Source organism: Episyrphus balteatus, chromosome 1, assembly GCF_945859705.1.
Source record: "Episyrphus balteatus chromosome 1, idEpiBalt1.1, whole genome shotgun sequence".
Lineage (NCBI taxonomy): Eukaryota > Metazoa > Arthropoda > Insecta > Diptera > Syrphidae > Episyrphus > Episyrphus balteatus.
Genome location: NC_079134.1, coordinates 137,674,378 through 137,692,044, shown reverse-complemented (window position 1 = coordinate 137,692,044; position 17,667 = coordinate 137,674,378). Strand labels below are relative to the sequence as shown.

General features: G+C 31.5%; 1 protein-coding gene across 1 annotated transcript in view; it reads left to right on the top strand.

The window, feature by feature from the left end:
• The window catches only part of LOC129908888 (protein prickle), a 97,073-nt gene that overhangs the window by 28,065 nt on the left and 51,341 nt on the right, over positions 1-17,667 (top strand). The window contains exon 2 of the mRNA XM_055986079.1: positions 8,081-9,404. Within this exon, the coding sequence (XP_055842054.1) occupies positions 8,308-9,404 (1,097 nt within the window). The 5' untranslated portion in view covers positions 8,081-8,307. The remainder of the gene's footprint in view (positions 1-8,080; positions 9,405-17,667) is intronic.

Sequence of the window (17,667 nt, the reverse complement as noted above, 5' to 3'; positions counted from 1 at the left end):
TCTTACATTTTAAAAAGCCTTTCAGTACTTGTAGTTAAAATATTGAATTACATTGATTTATTGTGGATAATAAATTAAATTTTCTGTCAATACGAATTTGTACCACAGAATGTGGTTTTTGTGGTGTACATGTGTGGTCTAATGAAATAGATTATTCACAAAGATTATAGTGTTGTTTGTAGTTTCAATTATATTAGCTAAAAGGGTCATTGATTTAGCTTCTGTTTATAGCAGAATTTAAAGAACAAGTGGTTTGGAAGTTTTTGCCATGTTAAGGCAAATTTTTGATATTCAAGATCAAGACAGTTCGACTTTGAGATGTAAAAAACTATCGAGAATGATACAAAAATTCTCCTAAACCCACAACTTAAATATTTACAAAATTTTTCTTTGATATGTTTTGCATTTTATTGCCAATAATATTGACCGTAACCATATTTGTTATTATAATAGTTTTAAAAAATTTAGAATTAAATTAAAGTTTAAAAGGATATAATAGAATTCCAGTAAGGTGTACTATGATATCCGTGGATGTAAAGTTTATTATAAGCTATCTTTTCTGAAATTAGCGTGAGCTACAATGTTATTATAATGAGTATAGAATATAGTTTTCTTTATATGAATTTAAAAAAAAAAAAAAACTTGTCAAAAATGTTCACTGTGGTGTATACGTACTTTTTTATCTCTTATATATGTATTTTTATTTATTTTAACACTTTCTGAGGAAAAATTTTTTTAAACCGTTTTGAATGCTCATTTTAAGATAAAGTTAGACCTGAAAACCCAAATCACTAACCACTGCCGTGGGCTTTTGTAGATTCTTTCTTAGTGATTTTTCAAGCCCTGTAACTCTACTCATCCTAAGTAAATGGCATTTTCTGAGTTGAATAATTTCGAGAGTTTTCTGGCTTCTTTGCTATGAAAAGTAGAGAAAAAAAAAAGAGTCAAAAATATATTGAGTTAGTTCCTGTAAATAAGGGTGTAGTGTCTAGGTTGTGAATTAACTTGGCTGACCACTATGTTGCCGTGACCCTTAATTTATCAATTAATTTTAATATGGTGAAATAGTTGAAAAGCAACTTCAATTAAAATGCCATTAAAACAAAAATACTATACCTACACGTGCAAAATATATCATATCTTTTCTATTTCAATCTTATTTTTCTAAAAATTATTTTCTAATAAAGAAAAATTAAGCAATCTTCCGCATATCATCAATATTCTCTAAAGAAAATGTATTTTCTCATTAGAAGACATTTTAAAATGTTCCGCTTATTAATTTTTTTTAAAAGAATTTACCATTTAAAGCTTCATCAACCCTGAGAATCTTTGCTCTTTTTTGTTATCTTTCCTCATCATCAAGATATAGCTTCTTATAATACTTGAACACCATATATATATATTGGCTTGGCTGCTATTATTATGCCTGACCTTAATTGATTTTTTAATGTTTCATACGTAAGCCTTCGTCCAGACAACCAACACCGGAAATATATTCTGAGAATATTAACTTTTTTTTATAATATACACAAAAGCAACACAGCTTGGCCTGCCGCCTTAAGTGTCGGACATGATGCTTCTGTTATGTTCGTTGCGTACTCCCATAACTATACCCATCAGTCTTTTCCTCTTGGTCAAGCTCAAGCTACGGCTGGCATCATCATCATCACCATCAGCAGAGTTTCCATCAACCCGATGATGGTGAATGTTGAAATACACTTTTGCACTTTATGGAATTCACGTTCACTGGTTCAATGGCATCATACTGCACGGGACCAGGCACCACCGCATCAAGAAACAAAGCCTCCATCTCACTGATGTCTTGTTTTTTTTTTGTTTTCTTCTTATTTCTACAGATGCAGCCGCATCATGTACTTAAACAGCAGCCTAACCGCATAGCATTGAGATGCCACAACCCTACCTGGAGGCATGTGGCACTCAGACTCGCACAGAGTCCACTCCCAAGTGCGCATCAGAGCTCCTTTTGGTAGGAAGGTATACTTTTACCACTGCTTCCATATCTCTCCAACAGAAGTCGCAAGCATTACACAGACTTGAGAACATCATAAGTTATTCGAAATGTCTTATTAAACAGATAGAGTCCACCGTCATATCCCAAGCAACGCGCATCGGTCCATCAATTGATGATCGGACTGCGGCGCGTCGCGTCGCGTCGGTGAGCTTGCATAATTCACTGTATCACTAAAGATATCTTCAGAAGACTGAGTAAAGAACCTATCTCTAGGATTAAAGTTGTTCTTTTGTAGAAGAAAAGGGGGAGAGAGGGTCATGATCGTTTAAGATTTTGCCTAAGACTTTGTCTTAATTATGTTCGCAACCACAATATGCGCATGCGCAGCTCTGAGATGATCGCTAATGGTGGAAACACACAAGTCCCAACAAGCTTCACCCAACTATACGTATATTGGCATTGTTCAACATTATTGCATTGGTATTAGCCAAGAGTCAGGGCTATATATGAGCATATTTAATTGCTATATTAAGATTGTTGTTACCCTTAATCGAATCGAAGTCGAACTTGTCGGGGACTCAAACTGAAGACGGTTGGAACATTAGATTGAATGATTAGATTTTGAAGGCAGAGGCAGTATTGACCACATTGGTTACACACCTTTGTTTGTGTCTCATGCGAGATGATTGAAGACTTGTGGACGACACGGTGGCAGAGTGAGTAAGCACACATGCAAGCTATACCGAATACCTTTTATGGAGTTTTGAAAAATAAAAGAAGAATATAAAAGACACAAAAAACATCAATAGAGAAACAAAGCACCCCAGGGGAGTTGGCTTTTTTAGCTTTTTAGAGTGTGTTCCAGGTCCAGATACAGATACTTACTCAAAAACTAGGCATCATCAAAATGTCAGTCAGAGTTACACGTCGGATTGTGTGGGGCTTTGCTGCCATTGGGGGCCACACAACATTAAAAATGGGTCTACAACACAATTTGAGAGGTCTATTTTTCATGAGCCAGAGAGGTTTTTTCACAATTTTCTACTATTCCCCCCACTAACATCATCACCATCGATATATTTATTCAGATACACACAATCTGCAGAGTTTGTGTTTGCGCTATCTTCGTTAACTAACGGGAATATGTTTGCCTCACATTCACCGGAAATTAATGGAAAATAATCACTTTGAAAGCAGATTACAAAATTGTACCTACATACAAACATATAACTGTTTGTGTTGTATTATGAGAATAGCTGTAGCTATAGATACAAATATTGATGTGTCGTCGGCAGAAAAGATATACTAGGTACCTCTACTGAAAGAATTACGTTATTTTTTTGGTTTTGTTTTTTTTTTTTTTTTTTTGAAAATTTTTAATCCGATTTATTGACTCTGATTGATTTCCGCTTTTGGCTGGCAAACGTTGCGCTGTTGTTGATATCGACTTTGTGCAAAAGCGGATATTGAAGGATGAAAATTTGCATAAGTTATAATTTTTTTGTGTGTCGATGGGGCACTAGTGAATTTTATGGGAATATGGTTTTTGTGAAAGTTCAGAACTGTCAAATTTCTATAAATTTAAACTAAGCACTAGGGAATTCTAGAATTTTACAGTCTGAGTAAAAAGTAATAAAAAGGGCTGTCTATTGATTCACGAGACAGAATCTTAAGTTAATTGCAGTGATTTTGCGGAGGAGTTGTGAAAGCACTGACTCCGCAACCGCCGCTGTACAGTGGTGCCTTTGGTGCTAATTGATGTCATCTCTGCAGCGAGGTGTATCTTGTGATCGAACTCAAAACAAGTTCCGATTTGGTTGTGTTGATCCGGATAGCACATTCTTTTTCGTAACGAAAATTCTAGTGAAAAGGTTTTTTTATTTATTCTCAAGCTTGGACGCCATCTATGGGATTATAAGAGATAGTAATCATCTTATTCTCAATCCACCCTATCAACAAAAATTATTTTCTATAATTTTATTCCTTCTTACTAGTGCCAAACGATTAGCATTTAAAAAACCTTAGGTCTTAAAGGCATTTTTTTTTAAATTAAAAAAAGAACAGAACCGACCCTTAGCATATTTTAAAGTTTTTTTCTTTTTGTTTTTTTTTTTTTTTTCTTGGAAAATTTATGATTGCCAATCGAATTGTACCTAGATAGGTTGGAATGAAATATCACAGACCAAAAGCAATTAGGTATTTTTTATTTTTTACTGTCAATTTTGCTAAGTAAAATTTAGAATGAAATATACCTACAAAAATTTAAAAAAAAAGCATAAAATATATTAAAAAAAAAAGTTCGCTGATCAACTCTTTTGTTTGAACGAAGCCGAGCAAGACTCTTTCCCCACTTCCTTATGCAATAATTTTCAATTAAAAATATATGCAGAAATATGTAGTTACAATTATAAAATGAAACAAATCATTTTATAATTATAAAACTCGTACAGAAATTCCAACAATAATTCTAGGGCCACAAGATATAAAATGGGAGGATTTAATTTATTTTAAAGGACCATGGGCATTTTAGGCCCAATTTCAACATTGCTCAACAGTGATAAAACGTATGTCAAATGAAAGGTCTTGAGGAGTACTTTAAATTATTATATGGGCGTAAAGTCGAAATCGAGCGCAAAAGTTGTGTTTTGGACCATTTTATAAAATAGTACTCAAAATGAAAAAAAAAATATATTTAAAAAAAGTGGCAACACTTACTATAAAGTGTTTCACCTTTTTCAAAAGCTAGACATCCCGCCTTTAATTCAGTATTAAAATAAAGTTATTTCTATTAATAGTTTTCGAAAAAAAAAAATGATTTATAAATAAAAAAATATAAAAAAATAAGGTAAAATCAAAATATTTAGTACTAATTTTTTTTCCACTTTTTGTGAAATAAAGCTCTAAAATGACTTTTTATTCACTGCAATATCAATTTATCAAACACTGAAAACCAAAAAACTTTATCTCTTCTAGTTTTTAATTCACTCAAAAAGCACTAACACATGAATATTTGAAAGTCAAATTAATCACTCAATCAATGTTTTTTTTTATTTTTTGAAATAAATTATTGTTTTCCGAAATAAATTTTTTAATTAATTTTAAAATTTACTTAAAATATTTTGGAAGCCAACTTCACCATTAAATTCTTGAGCATTAACGTTTTTGAACAATTTTAAAGATTTTTTTTGAAAGAAAAATAAATTAATATGAATATTTGACATTTGAAATTTCAAAGAAAAACACACAAACACTAAAAAAAAATGAATTGAGTGGAAGCGATTTAAACTGTTTTATTGGATTTCAGAATGAGTGAATCCTTGAGTGTTTCCAATCGAAAACGACATAAGTATTTTATCTATTCAAAATGTTTCATTTTTGACAAATAACACGACAGATCTATGAGTCATAGTAATGCCTTATTGCACTTTTACTACATCTCCTTTTGAATTTCAATTTCACAACTATTTATCAATCATTCCATATAAGAACACAAAACGTGTGTATTTCTAACTGTTCGACTGACGTCTGACGTTGAGTTAAACTATAAATCAATATCTTTAATTCATATCTCTCTATAATACTTCAAACTGTGCAATTTCTTAAAAAAGTCACACGAGTTTTTTTTTTTTTTTCTTCTTTTTCCAACATCCGATTGATTGCAAAATAATATTATCTCTGCAATGACAGAATTATTCGTTTTTTTTTCTAAACTCTGTCCAAACATCAACAACTAATCTAAAATTCTAATAAATAGCAATAAAAATGGTATCAGATTTCATAAGTGTGCTTGTCATTCATGGGCATGAAACATGATTATCTATCTGGATATGGTTGTGCGGGGTTGATAGTTAGTTTGTTGGTTGCATGTTGTGATGATGTCCGACATGGTTTGTTAAACTTGTCAACGATATAAATGTTGGTTGAATAAATTTTTGTTTATTTTTTCTTCTTTTAAGATAGTTGGTGCATTTCTAGTTTAGGTTTATAAATTCTACTTTTTTTACTAAAATGAGCTTGTATATTTATCTAAGTAGGTAGGTATCTCTACTTGCTAGATGATATTTTATACGATTATTTTATGTTTTTCATTATTTTATAAAAAATAATAGTTAAACATTTTTTATAGAAAATTATAAATTTAAAATTTCATATTAATGAGCAAGTAATAGGAAAGAATTTATAATTATCGACTTGGAAAAAAAGAAGTCATGAGCGCCGGCGTTTAACAGACTCCATTAATGGAAAAAATTACAAGTGATCTGACTGCAAAGGTGTATGCCTTCGTTCATCATTGCCTTTAGCAATAAATTAATAAAAAAAAAAAACTACCTTAGTCTGATAGTTAGTTGACAGTTATCAATTACACTGGTTTACAGCCAAAATGGCACTCAATCTCAATAAAATACTTTATCTTTCAACATAATGGTCACACAAATTGAAAAGGTACGGCTAAAATTGGATACAATATGGACTTTCAAAATCCACTGTTTTGGTCTTCTTAAACAATTTTTCTTTAATACATAAAAGATAAAATATTTTCTTTTCTCCGTTACATGTTCAATATCTATAAATTCTCAAAGGATAAAAGTAGACTATTTAGTAAATAGTAAATAATTGTACCGATTTAGGTAGGTCTTATGTTAGTTCCGAAGCAAGCTCAAATGTTATGGTGGTTAATCCAGCTTTGTTATCAGCTGAAATAGAAGACTTCCTGGCTCGCAACATAAGCAATCTGAAAAGAATACGACACAGTCTTGGTCTAAGAAAATACTTGTTACTAAATTATTACTTTAAAATAAATTATATTAAAAATAGGTGCATAAAATAAAGCCTGACTACTGCAAAATCACGGTCTAAAATTATTGTGTGACAGTAATAAGAGAAATAACAAAAATTGTATATTACGTTACGTAACGTTACGTGTATTACTGTTACCTTACGTAACGTTTAGTAATGTAGTAATGTTACATTACGTTATTTAGTAAAAACATATTTAGTAAAAACATCAAAAAGGTATTTTTTTCTTTCTTTTGAATAGTTTTTCTTAAGTTTTTTTAAAATATTTTAATTTTAAACTTTTCTAAAAGTATATATATCGATAGGAAATTTAATTATCTACAGAAAATTTCTTAATAAAAATTTTCAAATTCGGCTTCCTTTTCAAGTTATAGACAAAAACACAAAAAGTAACAAAAAGAGTCGAAAATATTGATCGGTACAAAAATTATCATATCTTTATAACTTATGGTTATATAGATTTTGAAGAAAATTATCTTGTTATTTTTTTTTTTAAGTGTAATACACATAAAAATATAAAACTATAAGGATTCGAAAATTTTAGATTTTTTCTTTCAGTAAGAAATGTTTTTTTTTTTTTGCCAAGATTTCCTTTAAAAATCGATGTTTTGATACATTGCACTTAAATATCTGGAGTGACCCAAACAAATTATTCCAGTGTTTGTTGCTTATTTATTCAGCTTTCAGGTGCGGGTTTTTCTGTTCAGATTGATCTTTTATTACTCAAGATATAGCCCGAATACTAAGTATGCTGGGGGAAAAAAAAAAACGATAAATAATCATATCTCGAAAACCTACCCATAAACATTTTTTTATGTAAGATTTTCAAATTTCTTGGGCTCGAATCTATATAAAAAGTATACCCGCACTTGGTGTCTAAGAACTTCTTATTATTTTGTAAACTAGTGTTATTATTAATTAAGCTAGAATCATGTTAAAAAATTTGTTAAATGCAAATATTTTAAGCTAAAACAAGCAAAAGGCTTTCTAGAAGCATGTAACAGGCCGTATCCAAGATATTTCAGATTCCTTTTATAAATTGGATAGGGAATTATTAGCTCCATCCACTTTTTATGTCAACAAAAAAAAATCTGAAAAATGATCCTTTTGTTGTAAAACTTTTTTTCTCCTTTTTATTATTATAATCCGAAGTATATAAAATTCTTCCCATCGTTCCTCTATTCTATTGAAAAAATTCTATAACCCACTTGACTGCCGCGGTCGTGGTCGTAGACGACGACAGATTCATGCATTTATTCCAGATTAAAAAGAAATTACCTTGTTTCACTGACAATGACATAATTTATTTAGGCTGCTGACACCGCAAAGGGCATCTTCTATCTCCTTCTTTCTCTCCTCATAAAGCTGACTTTATCAAGTAGAACCCGGACAGGCACAAACAAAAAAAAAACACTAACTTATAAATTTCAGTTTAACTGAGAGAAAAAAAAGGCTCAAATATTGCAAGAGCCAGAGACCTAAAACCAAAGATTGTAAACCAACAGATTATATGAGGAAAAAATTGCACTGCGAGCAACATGGAAAACATGTCAGCATCAATTGAGCCGGTTATGCCGCGCACTGCCAATTTGCTGGCGTGCAAACAATGGTGGCGTGTTTGCTTTTTGTATGGCGATCAGCAGAAATATTATCGACAGGTCTACAGTAAAGCGGCAGCACAACGTTTGGCATTGTCATCCAGCGTTGTCCAGCATAAGAATCCTGAAGAAGCAACCACTACCAACAATACAATCGGCGGCGGCGGCGGCGGTGGAGATGAACAAAATAATAACAACAAGACCAGCAACAATAATAATGGCGTTAATAAAACCACCAACGATAGCTGCTCTAGCGATATTACCATCAACAACGCCAACACGGGCAGCAGCAGCCAGCACCACTTCAACCCACTACCATTATTTCCTCTCAAACAAAACTCCCAATCGCAGTCCCAGAGGCGAAGCAAGAAATTACTGCGATCGTTACGGGGCAATAGTAGCGGCAATAAAGCCCCCAATGATGTAAATAGCACTGAGCCTACAAAGTCGAATGCCCGCGTCACCGTTCTCGACGATCCGTTTCTATTTGGCGTCGATGAAGTCATGGCCGCCGAAGTCAATGCGGAGGATGACGATGGGAATCTAGATCCACTTACAATGTCCACCAACTATCCAGACTCGTTGTTGCCCAATGATGATCACATTCAAAATTATTTCAGCATGTGTGCGGACAATGAGCCGGGTCAAGAGCAGGTGGACTTTAATCATCACCTAGTCCCTGAGGACTATGAGAAACCAGATTTGCCTCCGAAATGTAATAGAAAATCCAGTAATGATCCTTATGCCACGATCGCAGGAAGACTGAATGATAATGGAGGTAGCGGAGGTGTTGTTGTTGGTAGTAGTGAATTGCATTTGAGTGAAAGTGACTTGAAGTTCTTGAATTTGAATTTGCGAAATCGAAGCGGTACACATGAGTGTAGTACTTTGCCAAAGAGCTCGAAGCCATACAAGGATGCACACGATATTAGTTTCACATTTAGGGAAATCGGCACCACCAACAAACACCAGGATAAGGGTGATGGATTACCATCATCACAGGTAGTCATCGATGGCAGTCAGGATCAGTCAAGCGAGTAAGTTAATGAATATGTATATATTTTTTTTTTTTTGCAGTAAGGATGGGGATTTTTTGTGTGTGTTGACGAAACTTGAAATTCACAAGGGATCGTGGGAGTTTTATTCAGGTCGTATTGAATTTTGAGCGGCTTCTTTGGGTAACTTGTGAGTAATTTGTAATAAGCATTGGAAACATTTAAAAATACATAAATTTTAATTTCCTGGAAGAATAGCTTGAAAACGAAATACTTATTATTATATTTCATAATTATAAATAGTCCTTGGAATTGCGGCTAAATAAATTAATCACACAAAAAATAAAAACAAAATTAACATAACATTTTAATGAAAATCCGAACGAAAAAGTTGAAATACCAATCAAACCATGGTAAAAAATTCAAAAAAAAGTTTTTAATTTTTTTAGTTTCCAAACTTCTACCAAGTAGGGGAGAAGGGGATACATTTGACACTTAGTTTTTAAAGGTCTGTATTTTCGAAAACTGTTAATGTTTTCCAATGTCTTGTTTTGTATTTGATTTATTGACTATTCAAGATAATACTAACAGTAAATTTTTTTGTTTTTTTTTCAAAACATTTTTTTTCTAAAAAGAAGAAGAAAAAACAAAAAACCATAAAATATTTCAAAAAATCTCTCCATTTAAATCTTAATCAAAATTAATCGATGTCGATTTATTTTTAAATAATTTTATAAATACTAAGCTTCTTTCTTCATCCAAACAATTGTTAATTAAGGGCACGATCATACCAAAAAACGCAAAGTCAAATGTGCCCCGGTGTCAAATGTACCCCCGCTTACCCTAACTGGTTCAATATCAACAAATTAATTTTTATTTACAAAAGCATTTATAAAATTTTAATATAAATCAAAAATAAAATTATGCAAAAAATAATAATGATAAATTGGATTTTTTTAAAAATGTTGATTTTTATTTTTTGAAAAGAAATTTTTTTTTAAATTTATGTTAACTTGTTGAAATTTAATTAAATAGTTTTTTATAAAACAAAAAAAAACACGGTTCTATAGACTTAAACCTTTTTTTTTTATTTTTATCACATAAATTGTATTTATTAAAAAAAGGCTTTAATATTGTACAAAATTACATAAAAATATGAAATAGTGGTTATAATGGCAATTAGGTACCAACCGTTTGTTTTGATTCTAAAAAAAAACTATCTCTTACCAAAATCCTTCTTTTCCCAATTTCAAAGCAATTACTTCGCTGTTTTTTTTAATAATTAAAAAAAAATGCATTTGAAAAATAATATAAATTTAACTGTTTATTTCGAATAAAATTTAGAATAAAAAAAAAATCAGTGTACAATATTCATCAAATTTCTTACAATTTTGACTATTTGGACTATATATTATTAGAGCATACGCAAGGCCAAAATTGTGCACAGAGAAAAATAAGGAATCAAAATTAAATAGTAAGATTTCTTTTAAAAATAAATGTAATCTGTTTAAACTCTGTTAAAATCAAAGTTAATTTTATTTCATTTTAAATACGAATTATTTTCTTAAAATAATAATTTAAGTGTATCTGCGAATAATGAATTAATTTCTCATAAATTTTATGAGCATTCTTATTGAAATTAAAAGATTGAATGAACAAAACTTAAAAGATGTTCACCTTAATTTAAAAAGATAATTTTTTTTTGGTTTAATTTAGAAAATTTTAAGACGACACTCTTCTTGGCAAAAAAAAGCATACAGAAATCCGCTAAATTTAAAACAGATCCCATTTGTTTTTAGCATATCATTTTTTCTCCGTGTTATTCGCTTGTCGACAAATATTTTGGGACAAATATTTAATTTTTTTAATGCAATAAATATTTTTATTTTTAAAATGTAGGGTCTGTTTTCTTTTAAGTTTTTTTTTTTTTTAATTCTATTCTTAAGAAATTATTATTCGCACATGAAAACAAAATTTAAAAAAAAAATATTTTTCAAAAAAAATTATTGCAATATTTTTCGAAATTCAAAAACTGAAGGTTTTGAAATTTGTTTATACATTTTGATGTTAAAGCTACTCAGACAATTCTATCGTTTTGGAGAAAGTCAGAAATGCAGAAAACGAATCTATGACAGGTACCGTTAACAATGGTCCAACAAATATTTTTTTCTTTTTCAAAAGAAGGACCTTGTATGAAATTCGATACACGTATTATTTTTAATCAAAAGCGTCAAAGCCATTATCCAGTTTTTAGATATTTGACTAATTTCTAAGATAAAATATGTGCATATTTATTTTTAATGGGTAGCCCTATAGAAAAAAAACCCAACCAATATTCTGAAATAAAAAATTGAAGCTCATTTTTCCCAAGGTGCTAAAGACTTTTACACTTCAATGAATTTTTAATAAATTTAACTTTTGATTCATAAATTGTTGTACAAAAATAATGACATTTTCATCGATTTTGTTATTTTCAAAAAAGAAACAAAAAATATTTATTTTCACTTGATTTTACAAAGTAGTAGATTTTTAAATATTTATAAAGTGCTCCTATCAGAATATTAAATATGCACCAACTTCCGATTCCCATTGAGAAAATAATAACTCTACTGTATAAACCTAAACATCAAAATTCATGCAAAAATATCGTGATAAACTTTTCAAGGTAACTTCTTAATATTATAAACTATTCAACTCGTGCCACAATTTTTTAAAAAGACAAACCCAAACAACCTCAAAAAAAATAAAAAAAAAAACGCATCACAGGATCATTGCCATTCAAAACTATTTTGAATATTATATCCAAATCCTTTTGTGTTTTTTCTATCTCTTTTTTCTTTTGTATAAAAATCACATTAATCCAAGAAGATACACTTGAAAATCTCTGCAAAATTTATTCATTTTATTCATGGATATTATTAAAACATACTGAAAAAAAAACTATCATCCAACTGCTCTCATGCGATTTTAAAATAATGAAATAAAATTCACTAAAAAAGTGACTTTATTAACATCAACTGACGACAAATCGAGAAGGAAATGATTCTTCAAAAAAAAAAACTATCTCACGGATGTCACAATTTTTTGTCGCACAAAGAAACAACAAACAAACTAAACTTAAAGAAGAATAAATCATAAATCCACAGTCTCAGAGCAATGCATGTTGATGTGTTTTTTTGATGATGTGATTTCATGCAAAACCATCGCGATTCACCTCGAACTCCTTTTTCTTATTCAAGAGTGATGCACCATGTAGAATATTTATGGTAATTGGGAAAGTGAGGCCTCGAATCAGTCGGTACCTGCCCATGCCCATCATAAACCATCGACTGTGGGGATTGGATTTCTTGAAGGAGCATAAAATGAAGCCTGTTGTATGTGATTGTGATTGTGATATGATATGTTATTTTCCTGTTCGCATGGACGACTTGATTCATTTTGCTCTGAACGAACAACTTTTGCTTTGGTGACAACGTGACAAACCTGACAAAGTCTCGCCCGAGATGATTGAGCGAATGCCTGACCTCAAAGAAGTGTCATTTACCACCGAAGGCCTTAAGCATAACGCCACCATCAATGCATGTTTTCTTCTTCTCGACTTCAAAGACCGGTCTCATATTACCAAGGCACAAAGATGCCCGAGAAATCTTAGGTTTTCATTTTTATCATGTTCGTTATGGTTTGTAAAAAAAATGAAAACAAAAAAAAAACGTAACAAAAGATCAAACAGCTCAAGCAGGATGTGGCCTTACCACCAAAGGTATGCTCAATGCTTCTCAACAAAAGGGAGCACACACAAAGTGAGCACTGATGAATTGTGTTCAATGGAGCCCCTTGGGAATGGGTGACTTCGACAACAGCAAAAAAAAAAGTGTAATCAATCATCGAAGGGCATCATGCAGAAATGCACTATAAAATATCAAGACCCCTACCGCCATATATAGGTCGATTCGTCGCCGTCGTCGTTCTTCGTCGTCGTCGATATGCCAACAAAATTGACAAGTTGCGGCACCTTAGATTATTATTCAAACATTTATGGAGAAAATTTTCAAAAAAAAAAAGGTGTGGCTGTAGATATAGATGAAACTATTTTTATTATTAGTTCCGCGTTACTATGGCAAAAAGTGATTTATTGATACTTTTGACAGCATAATGGGATTTTAAGTTTTTTTCGGACTTTTTCTTTTGGAACGTGACAAATGACATTTTAAAATTGCAAATTTTTTTGAAGTGGAAGGTGATTTGGAGGTTTTTTTTCTAAAAAAAACATTTCAACAATAGGAGTAGATTAAAAATTGCATTATTTTTGGTATTTAAGAGGATGTAGGAGGAATGAACTTATCGGCAGAAAATATTTGGAAAGTTATCTACATATTCTGTGATTTTCCAAAAAATCAAAAATGTTTTTCGGAATTATGTTTTAAAAGGTCAAAAACATATTGTTGTTGTTACGAAAATGTGCTCATTAAAAGGTATAGGAATCTGTTTTTGCAATACGAATGGTCTTTTTTCTTTACTTTTTTCATGTATGTATGTATATCGAAAAATCCAACAAAATAAAACAGAAAAAAAAAAATTTATTTTAATACAGATTATTTTATTCGAACTTAAAACTCAATCGAAATGATCACGTTTCACCACGTAATTGTAAGGGGTGTTATGGAATTTCCTTGATTACTAGAAACAAAACAAAAATTTTGTTGCACACAAAACCACTGTAAGACATCGCTAATACTGTGCTGAATAAAGTAGCATCCATCACTTGACCGTGCCTCAATGTTAATTACAGTAATGCGGTCAGAATTTCCTTGTCTGTTGCATTAAATAAAAAAAAAATCTAAAAAATACCCAGACTCAAAAGGGTAAGCCTATACCACCAGAGAGTCCAACCCAACCCTAAATTAAAGTTAAAACGAGATATAAAGAAGCAACTGCGAAAGCCCTCAAGGCAATCCGTCAGGAGGAACACCATCATCTTGCCAAATCGAAACCTCACACACCGCAACATCAGCAATAGCAACACACAATCGCACCGACTTGAGATGGCGGGATAAATTGGCAGTAGCCTAGAATTAGCTTGGTGCTTCTTTTCGCATACGAGAGAGTCGATTATACAACAACGAAGACATCGGAGAGGAGAGATGACTCTGGAGGAACTTGTAGAGTCAACGAAGACGCCGCCGTCAAAAACAACGACGACGGGAGTGTTTACATGAGCTCGAATCCCGGTAATTTCGTATTCAAGTTTTCACTACACAACCGCAGTGTTGTGTTGAAGACAAAGTTAGATGTTAGCTTGTCGCTCCTGCCGCTGCTGTCTCCACTTTGATGGCCTCTTGATTGCTGGGCTACAACACTATACCATGAGCTCTCTCTTTCTCTTCCAGGAACCAAACTCGTGCGCGCATATTATGTACAACGTACAGCACACTATCCAGGGAGTAGGTTGGGCTTATAGGTACCCAATACTCTGACGGATGAGAGGAATTTTAATTAAATCGGTGACTATCTTTCGTCGCTGTCATTCAGTTTGACAGTTCAGCTGTCAGAATAGAAAAATCATAATAATCTGATTGAAGAAAAGTGCTACGCGCAATATGTATACACTCGTACGGAGAACGATGGAGATCGGTCGTAGGTGTATCACATATCCGGCAATTTCACAGTTTGAACAGTTTGACATTAGAGACTCTTAAGATGCTTCTAATTTTCAGAGTGTTTCTGTTTATTTCGATGACTTAACGGGGATTGTGATTGTATCTGGATACGCTGTGCTATTTAAAATCATCAAAACTTGTTTTGACTACCGCTGTGCCGCCCGCCATAGCCACTGGCATTATCATCGACAGGGATCGCTAATAGTCGGAGAAAATAGTGTTTCATTTTTAGGGTGCGTTCATTTTAAACAATTTTCGAAACGACAAAATTAATACGTTTTAGGATTCAATCTTCTCAAGACTTATTGCCTTCGAGATATCCCATAATCCCTTGCCACATCTTTTACAATTTATTTTACTGATATTCTGTCAAAATTATGCCAAATGTCAAAATCAACAAACTGTCAAAATGACAGTTCGAGCTCAATTATAACAAACGTGATCACAATTATTTCAAATATGGCAGCTAAACGTACTTCAGAGAGATTCACATTTTTAGCGAATGTATTGGTTGTATATGGAAAAATGTATTTTCTATTTACAACACAACCGCTCAGACTATTTGAACATTGTGTGTACACCTTGATGACACGCATCAGAGTGCTTAGGACTTGCAATTAACATAGCATATTGACTTAAACGGTAAAATAAAAACAAATACTTTAGAGGACTCACAGCGATGTGGCAAGGAAAATTAAGAAAAATAAAATTTTAAACTAAAAAAAAAAGAACAACAAATTAAAAAAAAAAACTGTAGAAAAAGTTACTGCGGTCAAACAAATCGTTGTCGTCTTACAAGGTCCGATGATTTATTTACAATTTTATTAGTCGACGTTTTAAAGACGATTTTATCGGGGTTTGCTGATGGTAGGTTCGTAGTATAGGCGAAGCAAAGCGGCAACATATTTGCCATTGAGATCAGCGTCAGACAGTGGGACAATTTGATTGTGAGCATGAGAAAATTTTAACAAGTAAATTTCAGGTTTTTCAAGATGAAATAGGATCACAAAATAATTTTTGGGTCTTAAAGTTCAGATAAAGCAGTTATGGGATAGTTTTAAAGTAGGATGATTTCTCAAGAAAAAAAAATGAAAATACAACCTCAATGAACAGGAGTAATGTCTGGGGGTCTTAACTAAAATTAGTTTAAATCAAAAATTAAAGTGAAATAAGACGTCAAAATTAAAGAAATAGAATTTCAAAATAGAAACAGGACTCTTTTTAAAATGAAGACGGTTTCATTAAAAAGTTTGCGGTCTAAAAAAAAATATGGTCCCAAAATTTGGGAAAATTTTTAATGGAAACAATTCTTCATCTAAGAAAATAAAAATGGAATCTAGGTCCTAAGAACTAAGAGTACGGTATCAAAAAATGTTTCATGTCTTATTCAAACTACAAACAAATGAGGTCCAAAAATTTGCTTAGTTGTTTTTTAATAGAAAAATTCTTTATTTAAAAGAGGCAAAAAGGTCTCAGTGAAATAAAATCAGATCCAGAAATTTTAAATACAGAAGGGTCCCTAATTCAAAAATTCTATATTATGGAATATTAGTTCATATAAAAAAAAATAAAAAAGATCTCAATATAATTAAATCAGTTTCATAAAATATTTTGAAGTCTGATAAAAATTGTCTCATTAAATAAGATAATTAAGTTAAGATCCTAGTTTCTCCGAAAAAAAGTATGGAATAAGGTCTTAAAATTAGTATTGGATGAAATTTATATATAAAGGTTTTTCACTGTCACACTTAAGTACACATTTTGGATCTTATTTCATTCTCCTTTATTCCACAGTATTTGTATGTTGTCGCCGTTGTTGTTCATGGTATATTGTATACGTAACATTGTTGTCGTTTGAGACTTGTGTTTTGTGTTATCGTCTTTAGCGCGCGCAATGAGTGCGCTCTTACAACACGCAGGTAAATATAAAAGCTAATTAATAATTAAACGAGTGCAGATACGGATATTATATCCATGGCAAAATGCATCTCCCTATACAATATTCTATAGTATGGCATAACATACAACAAAGAGTGCACACATTTTATAATAATAATGCAGCATCATTAGGATGACGTCCTTTAAAAGTTTTGTGTTTATAGTGTGTTATCGTTAAAAATGTCTGCACAATAGAGTATGGCATTTACAATGGTTAATGGGGTTTTGATCCTTTTTTTCAGATTATTATCTTTCAAAAAAAAAAAAATGTTACGGAAATTCTATATGACAAAATAAAAATAAAATAACTTTGTACTTACCTCAATCGGTCTTTAAAACTTTTGAGATAATCTGTTCATTTTCTTAATGTCAATAATTGCAAGAGACAAGCATAATTTTCATTCTTTTTTTTTTTTGCATAATTAAATTAAAGGCTGGAAAATATTTTGCGATATCAAGATTTCTTTGCTTGTCTGTGTAATGGAAAATTAGATATGATCGAACTTGAAGCATCTTCTACATTAATTAAAACTTACATTATAACCTTTTCTAGTTTTATTTAATAGATAGATCTAAATCTTGATTATAAAAAAAATATTTTCTTAGCTTTTAAAACAGGTTCAAAAGCTGCAAACGTTATCTTTAAATACTTTTTTAGCAATTATCAGGGTGAAGATAGTGAAAATGATTACTCTACCCATGCTTTGAAA